This window comes from Anolis carolinensis, chromosome 1, assembly GCF_035594765.1.
Source record: "Anolis carolinensis isolate JA03-04 chromosome 1, rAnoCar3.1.pri, whole genome shotgun sequence".
NCBI classification, from domain to species: Eukaryota; Metazoa; Chordata; class Lepidosauria; order Squamata; family Dactyloidae; genus Anolis; species Anolis carolinensis.
In genome coordinates, this window is record NC_085841.1 from 74,992,866 (window position 1) to 75,010,240 (window position 17,375).

At 38.0% G+C, this 17,375-nt stretch overlaps 1 protein-coding gene across 4 annotated transcripts in view; it reads left to right on the forward strand.

The window, feature by feature from the left end:
- rgs17 (regulator of G protein signaling 17) overlaps window positions 1–13,298 on the forward strand; it is an 84,829-nt gene extending 71,531 nt beyond the window's left edge. For all 4 annotated transcript variants that reach the window (XM_008123745.3, XM_003215779.4, XM_008123741.3 and 1 more), the window contains 2 exons: window positions 6,931–7,165; window positions 8,747–13,298. In XM_008123745.3, coding sequence (XP_008121952.1) covers window positions 6,931–7,165; window positions 8,747–8,935 — 424 coding nt within the window. In that variant the 3' untranslated portion in view covers window positions 8,936–13,298. The remainder of the gene's footprint in view (window positions 1–6,930; window positions 7,166–8,746) is intronic.
- Window positions 13,299–17,375: the final 4,077 nt, after the last annotated feature.

The window sequence follows — 17,375 nt, forward strand, 5'->3', positions numbered from 1 at the left end:
TGCAATCCTACGGGTACTGCATTCACCTGTGAATATATGGTACAGTGTATGTAATCAATTTCTGAGTAAATTATGCAATTGTGTTCTTAATCATACATTCACAAACCTGAAAGCTAGGCTCCCATCTGCTAGCTTTTCCTATTTGACATTATATTTATCAGTAATTTTGTACCTCGTACGACAACTTGAATCTCAATCTGGGAAGAATATAAATAATATGATTGTGATACAACTAAGGAAGATTAAATATACCTTCTTTACCATTACAGTAACAAGTAATGCAATACTATGTATTAAAGATACAAAAAGAATCATGTATAGATCTTATGCGTAGCGGCAACCCAAGAAATTAGAATTCCTTAGCATGTATACACTTTGTAAATTGATTTTTTTCAGTTGCCCTTTGCATAATTTACAGTAGTCTGGCTTTGCTAGTCATGAAGAATAGAAGAACTATGTGGAATCTTGATGCTCTCTTACCATCTGTTGCAATTCTTATTTAGACATTTTTTCTGGAATCTTAAGAGTTCACTAGAAATCACCCACACACTTGCCAACCTATCTTCACAACCATGATGTCGAGAAATTTGTTTTTTTAACAGAAAATAGGGTCTTGAATGTAGATTCACATTTTGTACTGTTTCTGTGTTCCCAAAACATAGCCACAGTTAGCTGATGAGGAACAAATCAGAGCAAGCCTTTGACTCATTGTTCTTCCCTGTCCTTTTTGAATGAGACAAGGAGGATAAAATCATCTGCTCTTCACTTTAAAACAAATCACTCTTCCATGTTGAATATAGATTCAGGGACCTCTGGATTGCTACAATTAAAGTAGATCAAGCCAGAATCAAACCATTACTTAATGTTTTGGTTTGTTAGATAAATGGCTGTGCAGGTAAGACTGAACTTGGTTTGTCAGTGGCGTCATCAATACAGGAATCACATAAGAATTCAATGTCAAGGTTTTTTATGTAAGCAAGGAAGAGCCCCATTTTTTCTAAGAGCAAAAACATATTCATGTCACAATCTGATGTACTTACTTACTTACTTAGGTGATCCCTTGCTGTCTGAGTATGATTGTCTTCCAGGTGTAGAGTCCTGGTGGTGGATACGTATGTGACTATAGAGCCTTATTCTTGACCCGCATGTTCTTCCATAGTGAGCAAATCGGTTTCCAAGTGGGAAGGTGGTCCCGCTCAATCTGATGTAATACAATCTGATGTTGTACATCACTCTCATAGGCACCTCTAATAGTTGCTATCAGATGGCAGACTTTTGCCTTCATTAATGTTGTTGCATAGGTATCTTTTTGTGTATGTGTGTGCCTTCAAGTCTCCTGTCAACTCCATGGAGATTTCATAGGGTTTCTTAGGCAACAAATACTCTGTTTTTGCATGTTCCTTCCTGTGGAATTTTTTATTGGCATAATCATGTCATATCACCTGGCATTACTGCATATTATACACTATCATATGTATGCAGTGGTAATTCTTTAAAGTGTAGTGGAAGATACCCTCAGACAGGAATTACTACTACTCCTTTACATCTTTGAATCCTATTTTTCCCATTCCATTGCACTTCAGCACAATGCCATCTTGTGGAGACAGGTATGTTCTACAATATAACACTCATTAGTTTCAAAGAGCAATTATTGTTATCAATTGCCTAAGCTCAGACTCATATTTCTGCTCCATATGTGTTAGCAAAATGTTTGAATAGTCAATTGTCTATTGTATGGACTATTCTGTCCATACAAATAGTGTCTAATATGCCTTTTTGAATTATTTCACAAACACATCCACCTCGAGTTACCTCAAGTCAAGAAATAAACTTATCATTGGAGAGAAGTGTATGTAAACAAGAAAATAGTTTAACAGGAGCTATGCAAAACTGTAGTTATGGGGTGGGGGGAAAATGAAGGAATTGTTCCTCCATGTAGGGATTCTGCCACAAATGAAAGTCTTATGGGGCCAATACTCCTATTTTGCCATTACTACCATCACTCTGTGCTACATCTCTGATTACTTTGGAGACATGTTTTTGCTTATCCTGAATCTCCTGCAATTGAATTTCATTTGACTGCTCTGGCTTGTGTTAACATGAAAAAGGGGGGAGAGAACAATCTCTATTTTAATACACAAGGTATGAAAAGTGTGGCTCCGGAGCTACAGATGTGTCCCTACTTCCCATCCTTCCAGACCATCCTTTACCTGACCAAAAAAAGTATGAATTGCCTTTCCTGAAAGCCGCCTGGAGGAGTAACACATTTGTTAAATAGACTTCCAAGTTCTCCTACACTGCTTACCTTTTTAAAATATGAATATTTTACAAAACCAGAAGTGGAATGCTGGCTAGTTTGGATTTTCGCATTTGTATAGTTTTATAAGCTCCATCTACACTGACACTATAATGTGACTTTGAGACAACTCAAAACCATAGAACACATGCTGCCAATATGTGCTGTAGCGTGCATTTAAGGATATACAGCACATTTAAAAAGTCACAGGAAACTCTGTGATCAGCCAAATAATGTATTCAAGCATATGGCAGTATATCCCAGATCCATGGAAAAATTGGCTCCTCATAATGGAGAGTACATTGTAGACACATTACCCTACAGCAGAAATAGTGTCCCGCCCTGCTATATACCATGCTTTTGTTCTATGCACCTAACCCATCAGTGTAGGGTTCTATACTGTAATTTGGCATAGGGTAAGATATGCATTGTATAGTGGTATGAGGGATGTCCGGAAAGTAATATTACAACTTTAAAAGAAATACAACGAATGAATATATTTTAATAAAACTTACATGGATTATAGCATAGGTATTACATTATTTTTCCACATATTCGCCATTCAGTTCAATACATTTTGTCATCTGTGGGATGACTTTTTGATGCCTGTGTCATAGAAGTCTCCTGCCCCCTTTTTCAGTCAGTTCATCACTTCGGTGGCAGTGGAAGAGGAGGAGGAATAAGCAGCAGTAACAGAGCCAGAGCTAGAAGCGGATGGTGGAGGCAGAGGCGAGGCCTAGGCTGCCTCAGCCATGGAGCAGCTCATCAAAGGGGTCAGCAGTTTGGGGAGCCCCTCCAGCCAAGAGGCAGCCTCAGCCTCGCTTCCGCTGCCCACTCCCAGCTCCCTGCCCACTCCCACTCTATTGCTGCTGCTTCCTCCTGGTCCTTTTTCAACACCACTAAAGTGACAAACTGGCTGAAAAAGGCAGTGGGAAACTTCTATGACACCGGGATTGAAAAGTAGTTCCACAGATGACAAAATGTATTGAACTGAATGATGATTATGTGGAAAAATAATGTAATACCTATGCTATAATCCATGTTAAGCTTTATTAAAATATATTCATTCTTTGTATTTTTAAAAAATTGTGAAATCTTACTCGTATATACCATTAACTAGTGTTGTGTGGTCTTATGATTGTTGGACTAGGGGCACATCTGCATAGACTGTTTAATGCATTTTCAAACAGATATTGAAGAAAGCGGTTGGAGACCCAGAGCACTGATGCCATGTACATGTTAGTTTCAGACAAAGAAAAGATGATGGAAACCTTTTAATATAAACTATACAAAGCACAATGGGAAAGAAAAAGTTAGTCTCTCTATCTTTTGATGGAAGTGAGAATTTTCATTATGGCCGAGAAAATCTCTGCAGACTGACTTAAACATAAATGGCACATTGGCAGACTTTTTCACATCGCAATCCTTCTTCATATGTTTACAGAAACATTTGAAGAGAACTTTGAGTATTTAGTTTAGGAACCTAGTAGTTTAAAATGAACAAAAATGAATGTAGTGTTCTTCTTAAATGGGGAATGAGTGGTTCCCACGAAGATACAAACACACAACATCATCTTCTTCTGTCCTATTACCATCAAGTATTTCTAAAAAAAAAAAAAACCCCATACTAATTGAAAATATTCAGGTCAATAGCACCAGACAAAGAAAACTTTGAGAACTCAGGAGACAATATAGAAAAGAAAACATGTGAATATCCAAATCTTCTCATTAGCAGTTTTCCTGTCTCTCATTAGTATTCTTTTTTGGCTACCATGCAGTTTTTCTATTACATGCTCTGTCAAAAAAAAGTAACATGAGTCTGAATGGCATCCCAAGCAAGATGCAAAAAGCTATATCTTTAAAACTGAAATAGAAATCTTTCTACAGTATTATTCTAGTCTGTTCAACTTTTATAATGATTATCATTACTTGCATTCACAAAGTGGTAGAAATAATATATATAAAATGTTCTGATAGTTTTTCCCTTAACTTAAACAACAAAACTACACGACCAAATCACACCAAATTTGGCTACAAAGACATAGCCATCCGGTCTGTGTTTTTACATTAAAAAAACAAGAAAAAATAAAGTCCTATTTAGAGGGAGAGGAATAACTGTTTTTTTCCCACTGCTGCCAGTTAGAAGGCTAAGCTCTGCCCACTTTGTCTCCTAGCAACCCACTCAGCCATTTAATGGCGCCCAGGGCCTCTTCAATCAGGCCTCTTCCACACTGCCTATAAAATACAGATTATCTGATTTGAACTGGATTATATGCAGTTCCTTCCACACAGCTATATTACCCATTTATAATCTTATATTATCTGCTTTGAACTGGTTTATCTTGAGTCCACACTGCCATATAATCCACTTCAGTGTGCATTTTATACAGCTGTGTAGAAGGAGCCTCATATAATCCAGTTCTAAGCAGATAATATAAGATTATAAATATACAGTAGAGACTCACTTATCCAACATAAACACCCCGGCAGAACGCTGGATAAGTGAATATGTTGGATAATAAGAAGGGATTAAGGAAAAGTCTATTAAACGTCAAATTACATTATGATTTTACAAATTAAGCACCAAAACATCATGTTATACAACAAATTTGACAGAAAAAGTAGTTCAATGCTAGTGATGCTATGTAGTAATTACTGTATTTACGAATTTAGCACCAAAACATCACAATGTATTGAAAACATTGACTACAAAAACATGGATTACTAAAAAGGCCGACTGCGTTGGATAATCCAGAACACTGGATAAGCAAATGTTGGATAAGTGAGACTCTACTGTAATATGAAATAATTACTGTGGTATAAGAATATAATGGTAGAACAATATAATCTCTAAAACCAGGACAGTAAATAAAGAGCAACACTCTGAAAGCAGGGAAATTGGGAATTCCAGAAAGGACCAATCAGGGCCAGCTAACACTTCCCAACAAAGGATTCTCCCAGGCTGGAAGCAAACAGGCTTTGAAGCTGCAAGGTCATTAAATGCTAATCAAGGTGCCTAATTTCAGCATTCATACCTGCCACATCAAGACTATTAATTGCTATTCAACCTGGCCAACCAAGGATCCCGCAAGGTAGAAAATGCCCAGACTTGCAAGCAGCAAGGCTATTCAGTGCTAGTCAACCTGGCCAACTAAGATTTCTCCTAGATAGAAAACCCCCAAGCTCTGAAGCCACGAGGCTACTCTGTCCCATACAACCAGGCCTAGCAAGGATGCTCTATGTAGAAAGCAGCCAGGCTTTTAAGCTGCAAGACTATTCAGTGCAATTCAAGCTGGCCAAACAAGGATTCCCCTACTAAGGAAGTAGCCAGGCTTCAAAGCGGCTCTTTGAATGAGGATGCTACTCCAGCTACTCCATAAAACGGCTTTGAGGCTGCAAGGCTATTCACTGCTATTCCACCTGGCCAACAAATGATTCCCATAAGACACAGCAACACGTGTCCGGGTAAAGCTAGTATTTACTAAAAATATTGTTGAGGTCTGAATACTACATGCCAGAAAATGTAAAAATGAGTAATTGAACTGACTGCAGAATATTCATTGAACCCAAATTGCATATTCACAGCAAGGATAACACTCGGGTCACTGGTAGTACAACATGTAAGCTGAGATCCTGCATCAAGAAATATGAATGCATCGAGAAGGTAGATCTTTGAATACTGTTTCCTCCACTGCACATGGAAAGCAGTGCAGTCCCCGGAAGCACAGCTATTTTTGCATGGCTGGATAGAGAGGGAGATCTGTATGAGCATATCTAACTATTTTATGCAACTGGACACTACAACCAACATCTGCAGTGACCTCAGCAATTCTTGAGGAGGTTCCTGCTGATGACATCATTGCAGCATGTCCAATTACAGGAAAATAGCTGGGCAGATTCCCACTGATTCTCCTACTGTCAAACACGCCAAAGTGGTGATTTTGAAGCAGGAGCAGGGCTGCACTGTTTACCTTGAACATTTGAAGAAAAGTTTGGTTGTTGTTTGGTCTGAGCATTTCAGCCTCCACAACAAACAAAAAAGCGAGTTGCAATGGCTTATGCATGATGGACCATTGATAGAATGCCAGCCATAGTTGTTCAAAACCTTATTGTTGTTGTGTTCCTTCAAGTCAGCTTCAACTCATAACAACCCTAAGGACTGCCTTCTTGGAAGGCTGAGTGTGACTTCTCCAAGATGGGCTTCCATGACAGAGTGTGGATGTGAACCCTGATCTCACAGATTCCTAGTTCAGTACTCAAACCACTATACCATGGTGGCTTCTTATATAAACTATCAAAAATATTATCAGGTTATTGTCTGATTAATTTTACAAAAGATTGTCTATAACAAGAGTCATCCTTATTCCACTGGAACAGGTTGGTTGAGGCTAATTAAAGCCATGTAGATTTCTGTGGGACTTACACAGAAATCCTCTATCTACTAATCATGAAGTAAGTCCCACTGAACTCTGCAGGTCTGCCTTTGGAAAAGTTAAGTTTGGAGATGCACTGCTGCATGCAACTTTCTCTAATCAGAGGAGTGCATGAGACATCAAGACAGGATCCAATCAACAGAGGAAATGATTTGTATGAAATTATCAGTTAGGTGGTTGTTCTTTTTGTTTGCTTTGCAGCCAAAACCCTCCTGTAGAAGAAATTATTTCCTGGGCTCAAAACTTTGATAAGATGATGAAAACACCAGCCGGCAGAAATATTTTCAGAGAGTTTCTACGAACAGAATACAGTGAGGAGAACCTGCTCTTCTGGCTAGCATGTGAAGACCTAAAGAATGAACAGAATAAGGAAGTTGTTGAAGAAAAAGCAAGGCTTATATACGAAGACTACATTTCGATACTTTCACCAAAAGAGGTGATGCTCTCAATCCCAGATTGGTATTCAATAGTTTTGGCAGATGTTCACATTTCAGGTTGCTGTGTGGTAAGTCTCAGCATATTTTGCTAGGACAGGCTTCTTCACCTTGATGCCCTCCAATGTGTTGGATACATTTCAATATCAGCTGATAGTACAGCAGTTATAATCTAACACCTCTGATGGTCAACAACTGAGAAAACTGTTGTAGGCTATTGTGGAGGGCCATGGTTCAGTGGTAGATTACATAATTTGCATGCAAACAGTCCATGTTCAACTTCTAGCAGCTGCAATTAATTTTGAAAAAGACTCCTATATGAAAAACATGAAAGATACTACCAGTCAGAGGCACTACATAAATTCAGATTACTGCTCCTTCTTACCCAGTATTGCTAGAAGGTGCAGTAATTTGACTTGACAAAAGACTCCTTCTTGTATTCCTATTGGATAAAGCCACCTAGCCACTTTTCTCAAGGAAGGGAAAACATGAACAAACAGCCTCTCTAATGTCAGCATAGACAGAAGACATAGCAAGATACTTTGAACTTCTATTATCCTCACATTGACCAGATGCGGGCAACTGTGAGGGGCTGGTAGTCCACATTGGTCTACTGCAGGACTTTGAGACTGCACAAGCCACCACATCTCAGCCACAGATTGTTTTATAAGAAAATCTTTTCCAATAGCTAGCTAGCCGCACACCACATTTGTAAGTTCTCCGAGTTGGTCAGCCCCAGGTGAGTCCTTTAAAGAGGAGACTTACTCCCCTAAATTACATAAGGGATATTTTTGTATGAAAATACCCCCCAAATGGGATTTTTTTTCAATTATGGGCTTGATGCAGGTAATCAAAACAGGCTTATTGGGTATATATGTTTCACGGATGACGTTTTGTCCCCCTTGCATTTAACAAATAAAATTCTGGGGACAATGGATTCAGTAAGAAATATGCTTTAGAAGTTGTGTGCAGTAGCTTGTCTCTTATACAGGAAATATTTTAACAGGAGAAATGAGGTTTAGTAAGATTTATGCTCTAAATAACAGGAAGTTTATTATGGCATTTTTATTTGTTCATCAAATTTATTTATTCACTCCTTACACCAGGGAATACAAATTCCCTTCTGAGCATATCTGAAAGTGGGTTGGGTTGGAAGAAAGGAATCTGGACAGCGAGTTCCAAATTTTCTCCATCTTGATCATGCAATCATCCATTTTCTTTAATTTTAGAAGATTTTATTTGTAAGTCATTGAAAATCCAGTGTTGCCTGAAGAGCAGTTGCATAATAACTACATATATACTGGCATTATCTGGTTGTTGTCCCACAAAGGCACAAAGTATTAATAGTCCAGACTAAATATATTTCTGTTGTTCATTTTGATGTGCATTCAAACGAAGAAGCACAGGATGTTTCCTATCAGTCCTAAGACTCGGAAAAATGTCAGGTAGGTTTATGAATGTTCTTATGTATAGATGAGTGCCATGTATGCATATATGTGCCTGAAGTCTTCATGTAATATTTATAAATTTGCATAATTTTCTTCAGTGAAGAGTTAATCAACATCTTTGCTTCTTCTTTTTAGGTTAGTTTAGACTCACGGGTGCGAGAAGTGATAAACAGAAATTTGTTGGATCCAAATCCTCATATGTATGAAGATGCCCAGCTTCAGATCTACACATTAATGCACAGAGACTCTTTCCCTAGGTTTTTGAACTCTCAGATGTATAAATCTCTTCTTGAAAGTACTACCAGCTCTACATCTGAAACTTAGGTCTAGTATTGAGCACCAAATTCTTGATTTAGCTTTCTGGGGTGGGTGGGAGAAGGACTATTAGGATGAAGACAGACGTAACGTTTTTCAAGCAGGGGAGCTGCTCTGGAAGCATCCTCGTTGCATTGTCCAAAATGTATATTTCCACTCCAAGGTTGAGCTCGGGGGGAAAACTGGATCTGCCCCTTTGACACAGAAGCCAGCTGTGCACGGTGCTGATTTCCTGAGACCACCCCCACCCCCGTGATTCATCAAGAAACCTCCCCGCAATAGCTGGAGCAATTTTGCACTTTAAGAGAACTTTCCTTTTTAAAATGACTATGGTGGTGCATGAACAGAGAAATGCATGCTATGTTCATGGAGCACTTTTTAAAAGGGGTGGACAACTAGCCTGAAGGAACGGAGATAAGGAGAAAGGGCTGAAGACTGAGCCACTGACATGTGTGGCTGTCATTTCATTTGCAAAGCTGAGAGCAACTAGGTCCACCCCACGATCAAGGGATGTGCTGTGGACTCTTTTTTTTATATTACATCTGTCTTCACCTTAGTAGTTTAATAAACATCTGGAACTGTGTTCCTGGAGAACTACAGTTTAGCACCACTCAGGCTACTGTGAAGAAAACAAATACACACAATGGTCTTTGTCTATAAGGTCTTTCATGCTTGGGTTTGGAAGAGGGAAAGTAGATTTGCCAAAACGTATTTGTTTCACATAGTTTTCACAATTGCAGTTAAGATTGCAATGACATACTTGTCATTTTATGGAACGTTTCCTTGTGTATTCTCACACTGCATGTGCAAAGCAAAATTGCTTCACTTACCACTTAGTTGTTGCAATATTTAGTTCAACAACAAAAATTATATTGATATTTAGGAACATTTTGTGCAATATTGTCTTATAGTATACACACACATCATTTGAATGAGACAGAAACTTACATTTTTGAAAAAAATGCTCATATTTACAAAAATCAGAGTCCTAAGGTATAGCAATTTTATTTCAAATGCTCTATCGAGAGGGAAAAACACTGCGATGTAAGACAGACAACCTTTCTGTATAAGAAAGTGAGTAAGAGTTTGTGTTATTTATCATCATTTATTTAAATTTCACAGCCGGGATTCCTACAGTTGTTGACTGCCAAAACTGACATTTTTGTTGCAGAGTTTGAAAACAAGAAAAGAAACAACAACAAAGCACAAGCTATATAAGGGGATCCACATGGGTGACACAATCTATTTGTTGACATTGCTTTTAATTGTTTCTAAGAATAGATAATTAATGTACATTTCAGCTGTCAGATAATGTACCAGATTTATTAAAGACTGGGTATCCAGTTATCTAATACTGTTGTGTAATGTTATGTAATTCAGTCAAAAGAAACGATACATAAATATTCAAACATTCACATAACCAAGCTTGACTATTAAAAGTTTTTTTTTAAAAATAAATAAAATAAAAATGCCTACATGTAGCATTTCAGTCCACATTGAGGACTAGCATTTGTATGTAAATTAATTTTCTTAAACATTCTGTCATTTGAAAAAGAATGTTTGTGTGTTTTGTACAGGCAGAAACACTCTTAAAAAGAGAGAGGGTAGTTATCTTCTGGCCCATGTAATTTTGAAGGAGTTGTCATGGGCTTAAAGGATTTTACATAGATGTAGTCAGTTGAGCCTCCCCCCACCCCTTTTTTTTAGTTGCTGTAATAATTTTTTTAAGTGTTGGCACGAAGAAAGGAACATAGACCACCAACAATCACATTGAACTCAATTCTCAAGAGGCATCGTTTTTGCACAAGCCATCTCAACATGAATGTGGGTTTAGGCAAGAGCAATTGTCGCTCTTGTGGAAATCCCATTCACTGTAAAAGTGCAACTGAGTGATACCTTGGGGATTATACCCTTTGCTGCTAGTTTAGTTTTGTAGATAGCTGCTGAACATTTCTTTTTTGAAAAAAATCCTGATTTCAAGATGTACATTGACATAAGAATAAACATCTCATTTCTAAACAAAGGCACATCTTAATGAATATTCAAACCAGTACTAAATGTTCCTATTTCTTTTGATGAGCTTTTTAAAAAACAGGTCACAGAACAGATGGATGTGATTTGGTAGGGTTTTAATATTAATATTATTATTTTGCTCTGCCAAGAACACTAGATCCATTGCATGGTGAGATTGATGTGAGCCTGAGTCTTTCCCCAGTTGACAGGGAGGAACCTTGTTGTGAAAAACAAAACCAAATATTGCTGTGATGCGATCTCAGCCAAATTTGGTTCTCAGGTGTTAGCCATTGTCTGCAAATGATTTCTAAAGGACAGCTCCTGAGGTCATCCCTAGGTGGACGTAATCCATTAAGCACGCCAATAGGATTGCACTTCAAATATTTAAGAAAGATTTCTGCCGAAGCTGTGATGAATAACTTGCTCTCCAAGATTTTGTTGTAGTGGCCAAAAACAATTCTGTACCTGGGTAGTTGTTGGTTGGTACAGAATAGGTTTTAGAACTGGAGCATCCCGTCTGAGTCCTAGCAACTTGTGCCAGATTTCCTCCTCACCTTCCATGCCAGCATAATATCAGGATCTCTGCCGTGGTCCTTTACAGAGATCTGTATACTCCCTACTTACATATTTCTTTGCTAGAGCGTTCATTACTTATGGGAAAGGTTCGTTCAGTCGTTCTTTTCTTCTTTCTTTCACTACCTCTTCACATTTAATTTATTGAAGACGTGTCAAAGGGCAGATATGGGGAAATTTTACTTATTTTACACATTATACTTGAAATCTGTATGCTTTTAGATAGGGAGGGAGGGAGATGTGGACAAATTAGCTAACAGTTTCTTAAGCTCATTTAGTTTTTGTAATTTATAGAGAATTCAGGAGATAATGACTTAAAAGGGCTATTCTTTACTCCCTATGCAACTGTTTTAACTATTGTTGTGTCTGACAAAATGGGGTTTTAAAAAAGGAAGAAAAATGAGAGAAAATTTTGCGCAGCAGGAAACATATATGGTCTGTTTACACTGGCGTTGCTGACTATCCTACCATACTCAGCACTTTTAAATATTGTTGTTTATGAAACTGTCATTTAAAAATGCAAGACAAATTATTTATAAAAGACATTCTTTTAATAAATACCTGTTTTGTCTGAAAAGTGTATTGTGTTATGATATACTTTATTCATGTTGGTTGGTCGATTTACCATTATGAATAAACGTTAAAGATATATTGATAGAATAATACCTTTGAAGATGTTTACAGAAACAGACTTTTTTTCCTAAAGGAGGAGGTAGGGGAAAAAATCAGCAAAGAATTGCCTCCTCCAACTGTGAAATTTTCAGAATGAAATGAATTTAAATATTTGTTTTTTTCCTAATTTGAATTGTATAACTGTGGTATTATGTATCTATAGCACCACAGTGATGTTCATATTTGCTATGATACTCTGCATATACCGGTATAGCACTCTGTATGTATATATTTATATGGTGTAGATTCAGGTTTGTTAACTGTGTTTAGGACACAATTATCTCTGGTGCACAAAACTAGGTACTATGTAATTAGAAAATACTGCATGTATACAACTTTCAATATGTAGACTTATTTTTGATGTTACTATTTGATGATGACCTGTAAACCAGAAGCAATCTTTATAAGATACTTTTCATACAGTAAATGAGTTGTCAGTTTGACAAAATATCTTTTCTGAAGAAACTTAATTGAAATTCTCAGTTCAAGGGCCAAAATCTACCACACAGACTCTTACTGTGGGACTTCCTTTTATCTGTACTTGTGGGAGAGGGGAGATAGCATTTAAACCAGTTCAGAAATTTGTTAATATGATATTGCAATGAGACTATGTTAAAATTTCAGTCTAAACACCCATTCTTAAAGGATGGTAGATTGACCATATGACACGCTATATTTGATATGTTCTTCCTAGGGATGAATGTATATTTTTGATTCATAAGATTTATGCTTTGTGCCATTTTTAAAAGGTTGTTATTATGAAACTTGTTATTATGAAACTTCTATGGCAACAGGACCAAACAGATTTGTTTTGTGCCACTTTTGCAAACTTCAGACAAATCTGTTTTCTGAAATGGATATCAGCAGCCTTTCAGCCCATAACATAATCTCATTGCGCTCAGTGTATTTGCAAAATGTGAGCAGCCAATGATAAAACTTCTAAAAAGATTATTGTGCATGCACTATATACAATAATTTTAAAACAAAGACATGCCTAGCTATACTTACTATTTAAAGGCAGAAATAGATAAAAATGTATTTACTTCTTGATTTTGGATTTTCATGAGACCACACATATTCAAAATAAATATAACTCTTTTCATTAAAAAACCAATATGAGTAAATTATATGTACAGTCTGGTCACACAGAATGCTTATACATCTCCCCCGCCCCTTCATCAAAGTATTTTGTTGTTTCTGGTCCCACTCATTCTTTCATGTAATATCATAAGAATGTTCAAAGAATTGTGGCTTATGACATAAACTTAACCCTCTTATGCATTGGAGATCACAGGCTTGACTTCAAATATAGATTCTTTGTTTCTGTTGATTTAATTTACATCCCTGAAGATTCTCCTAGCACTCAATCAGAATGCATATATACTATTCTATGGAATCCTGGGAGTTGTAGTTTGGTGAGGCATGAGCACTCTTTAGCAGAGAAAGCAAAAGAGCTTGTAAAACTACAACTCCCAGGATGCCCTAGCATTGAGCAATGCTAGTTAAATGTCAACCTGCATTACTTCTATAGTGCAGATGTCCCCCTCTCAGTATTTGTGAGACTTTCAAGGCTTAGAAACATTGTTTTAAAGTTTCTAGTATAGCCAAATTTAAATGAATGGGGGAAAGGTGAAATGGCTTCAGTTTGGTAAAATTAATTTAATTACTTTTAACTGTTTCACTGATGCAGCGGTTAAAATAAGGCAAGAGTTTTTTTGTTCATATTTTCTAGAAGTGTTCAGTGCATCAGTGAAGACCATTCCTATGTGCTTACAGTGAGGTGATCACAGATACTACCTCTGATGCTATAGTACCCATTTACTGTTAACAGTAATTGTTAATTATTTTAATAACATGCCATTATATTTTCTTATTAATATTATTGTTTAAGATTCTAGATCAGCTAGAGTCAATCCTTCACAGCATCCACAAAATTATCTATCTACTACAACTTGTAAATACTGCCCCCTATCCTCCCCAAAAAAATAATTCTGAAAAGCAACACTTTTTTATATGGGGGGGCACACCATTTGCCCATCCATGGATTTTGGTATCTACAGGGAGGCTCAAATCAATCCTCAGCAGATACCAAGGGTTTTCTCTACTTAATTAAACAGTGTCTCCTGGCCTGACTTCCTACAGGTGCCACCCATCCTATATCTGTGCATTTCATTTTTATTGTCTAAGTGTAATACCGTACATTTCTTGTTGTTGAAATTCATTTTGTTAGTATTGGTCCAGCCTTCTAATATGTTAAGGTCATTTTGGATAGAGATCCTGCCCTCTGGCATATTTGCTATCCCTCCTAATTTGGTGTCATCTGCAAACTTGATAAGCATGCCCGCTAAACCTTCATCCAAGTCATTAATAAAGATGTTGAACAGTACTGGGCCTAGGATCGAGCCCTGTGGCACTCCACTTGTCACTTCTTTCCAACATGAAGAGGGACCATTGGTGAGCACCCTTTGGGTTCAACCAGTCACCCAATTTCCATTCCACTCGACAGTAGCCTTGCCCAGCCCACATTTTACTGCCCTTTTGGAGAGAATGTCATAGGGAACCTTGTCAAAGTCCAGAAAGTTGCAGTGCAGAGAATAGTATGTTCTGCAGATTATGCAGTAAAATGAAGACATTGCCCCCTACTATGAAGTTTCCTCTCAGTCTCCAATTTTTGAGCATTACAGTAACTTCAAACTGCAATGAAGTGTGATTAGCAATATAGTTTGGCACCCAAATAAGAGGTACAGCCAAAACTACCCAGGAGATTTTGGAAATTTGGTGATTGAAGGAATATACAGGCCGTCCCCAAGTTTATTGCACTATTGGATTATGACCTATTAGGATAATAATCTATTGAGTATTATGACCTGTTAGGATCATAAATCTATAGGGTAGCAAAGTTTCAGAATTGTTCCTTAAATTTATTGGGTAATGGAAGATCAGTGGGCGCATAAATATCTTGTTTCTATTTGATGCTCTCAGCAGACAAAGATTCAAGTAGACTTCTTTAAAATGACATGTTTTACTCACAACTTCATGTATTTAAATATACAGGTACATTTCTTGTCAGGTTAAGCTTTAAAACACTTCAGTTTGTATCTTTAACTTACAACCTTTAACAGTCTCTTCAAAACTATTGCTCTGTACAACTCCCTTTAATAACAGTCTACTTCCAAGGAACTCAAGCCTCAACTGACTTCTAACTTCTAACACTGGCTTCTGTACTCAAACAGACTCAAGCCTCAACCATCATCCTTTTAAACTGCCTTCTAAACAGTCATTGAACCAGTCACATGGTCTGCAGCCCCTCCCACTGCCTCAAGTACATAGAGCTAAGAAAACTACAAACCAAAGAAGATACACACTTCAGGAAATAAACAACACATTATAAACAGATAAAACATTAGCATGAGGAGGCTTGAGAAGGTTGCTATCTCCAACAAAGTTAAGAACAAGATAGGTTCTGTAGGTTTGTTCGTGAGTTGAATTTGTGTGTGTATGTGTGTGTGCGTGCGTGCTTTGGATAACATAGGAAAGGGCAAGCACTCCTGTGGTGTTTGTTTTTCAGTCTGTGCTGGCCCTCCAGAAAAAAAAATTGAGTTGTTTGCAAGACGGATGCTTGTTCACTTGGGGAACAGAATCCCCTAATCCCCTCAAAACTACACCCCAAACCTGAAGTGCGCAGATTGGAGTGCTGTCTCACAATACCTTCCTCTCTTCCATCTATCTGGTCACCTTTGAAAACTGTAGAGTGCCACTTCAAAAAGCTTCTTCCAAAGACTGGCAAAGGAAATTGCCAATACACAGCAATGGGAACTTCATCAAGTACAGTGTATTTGGAAAATGAGAAGCCATGAAGCCACATCACAAAATATGTCAATGAAACAATCGGGGCCAGCGAACACCTCCCAACAAAGGATTCCCCCAGGCAGGAAGTAGCCAGGCTTTGTACCTGCAAGGCCATTCAATAATAATCAAGGTGATTAATTGCAACATTCACACTTGCCTCCAACAGAAAGAAAGTTCTTTCTCCCACCCTGGACTTTCCACAGATCTATAAACCACTCGTCTAGTTTCCAACAGACCTCACAACCTCTGAGGGATACTTGCCATAGATGTGGGCGAAACGTCAGGAAAGAATGCTTCCGGAACATGGCCATACAGCTGGAAAATTGTGGTTGTGCAGAATCGTTAAACTTCGTTGGGTTGCTGTGAGTTTTCCGGACGGTATGGTCATGTTCCAGAAGCATTCTCTCCTGACGCTTCGCCCACATCTATGGCAGGCATCCTCAAAGGTTGTGAGGTCTGTTGGAAACTAGGCAAGTGGGGTTTATCTATCTGTGGAAGGTCCCGGGTGGGAGGAAGAACTCTTGTCTGTTGGAGGAAAGTGTGAATGTTGCAATTGATCACCTTGATTAGCACTGAATAGCCTTGCAGTTTCAAAGCTTGGCAGCTTCCTGCAGTGCCCAAACACGAATCAAGGAACATGAAAGGTACTGCAGAGTAATTCAACCAGAGAAGTCAGCCATAGCAGAGCACTAGATGAACCAACCTGGACACAGAATATTATTTGAGAGCACAGAAATTCTAGACCACTCAGACTACCACCCAGACCAGGTCAGACTACACAAAGAAGCTATGAAAATGAACAAAATCTAGCTACCAGTATTTAAAAAAACCCTCTACAATCAGAACAGTAAATAAAGAAGAACATTCAGAAAACAGAGGAATTCCAGACATGAATCAATCTGGGCCAGCTAACACCTCCCAAAAATGGATTTCCCCCAGGCAGGAAGCGGCCAGGCCTTGAAGCTGAAAGGCTATTCAGTGCTAATCAAGGTGGCTGATTGAAACATTCACATCTGCCTCCAACAGACAAGAGTTCTTTCTCCCACCCTGTACATTCCACAGATATATAAACCCCACTTGCCTATATTTCAACAGTCCTCTGAGGATGCTTGCCATAGGTATGGGCGAAACGTAAGGAGAGAATGCTTCTGCACCATGGCCATACAGCTCCCTTTAATAACAGTCTACTTCCAAGGAAAGCCTTCGACAACACAATTACACTTCGGCTTCCCAACTGAACACATAAAATGTCCAAGGCGTACTATATTACTGTTAGTATTATTTTATTTGGTTCTCCGCGGCATATGTATTTGGTTCTTCCCCTCTTCAAATGGGAACCGGA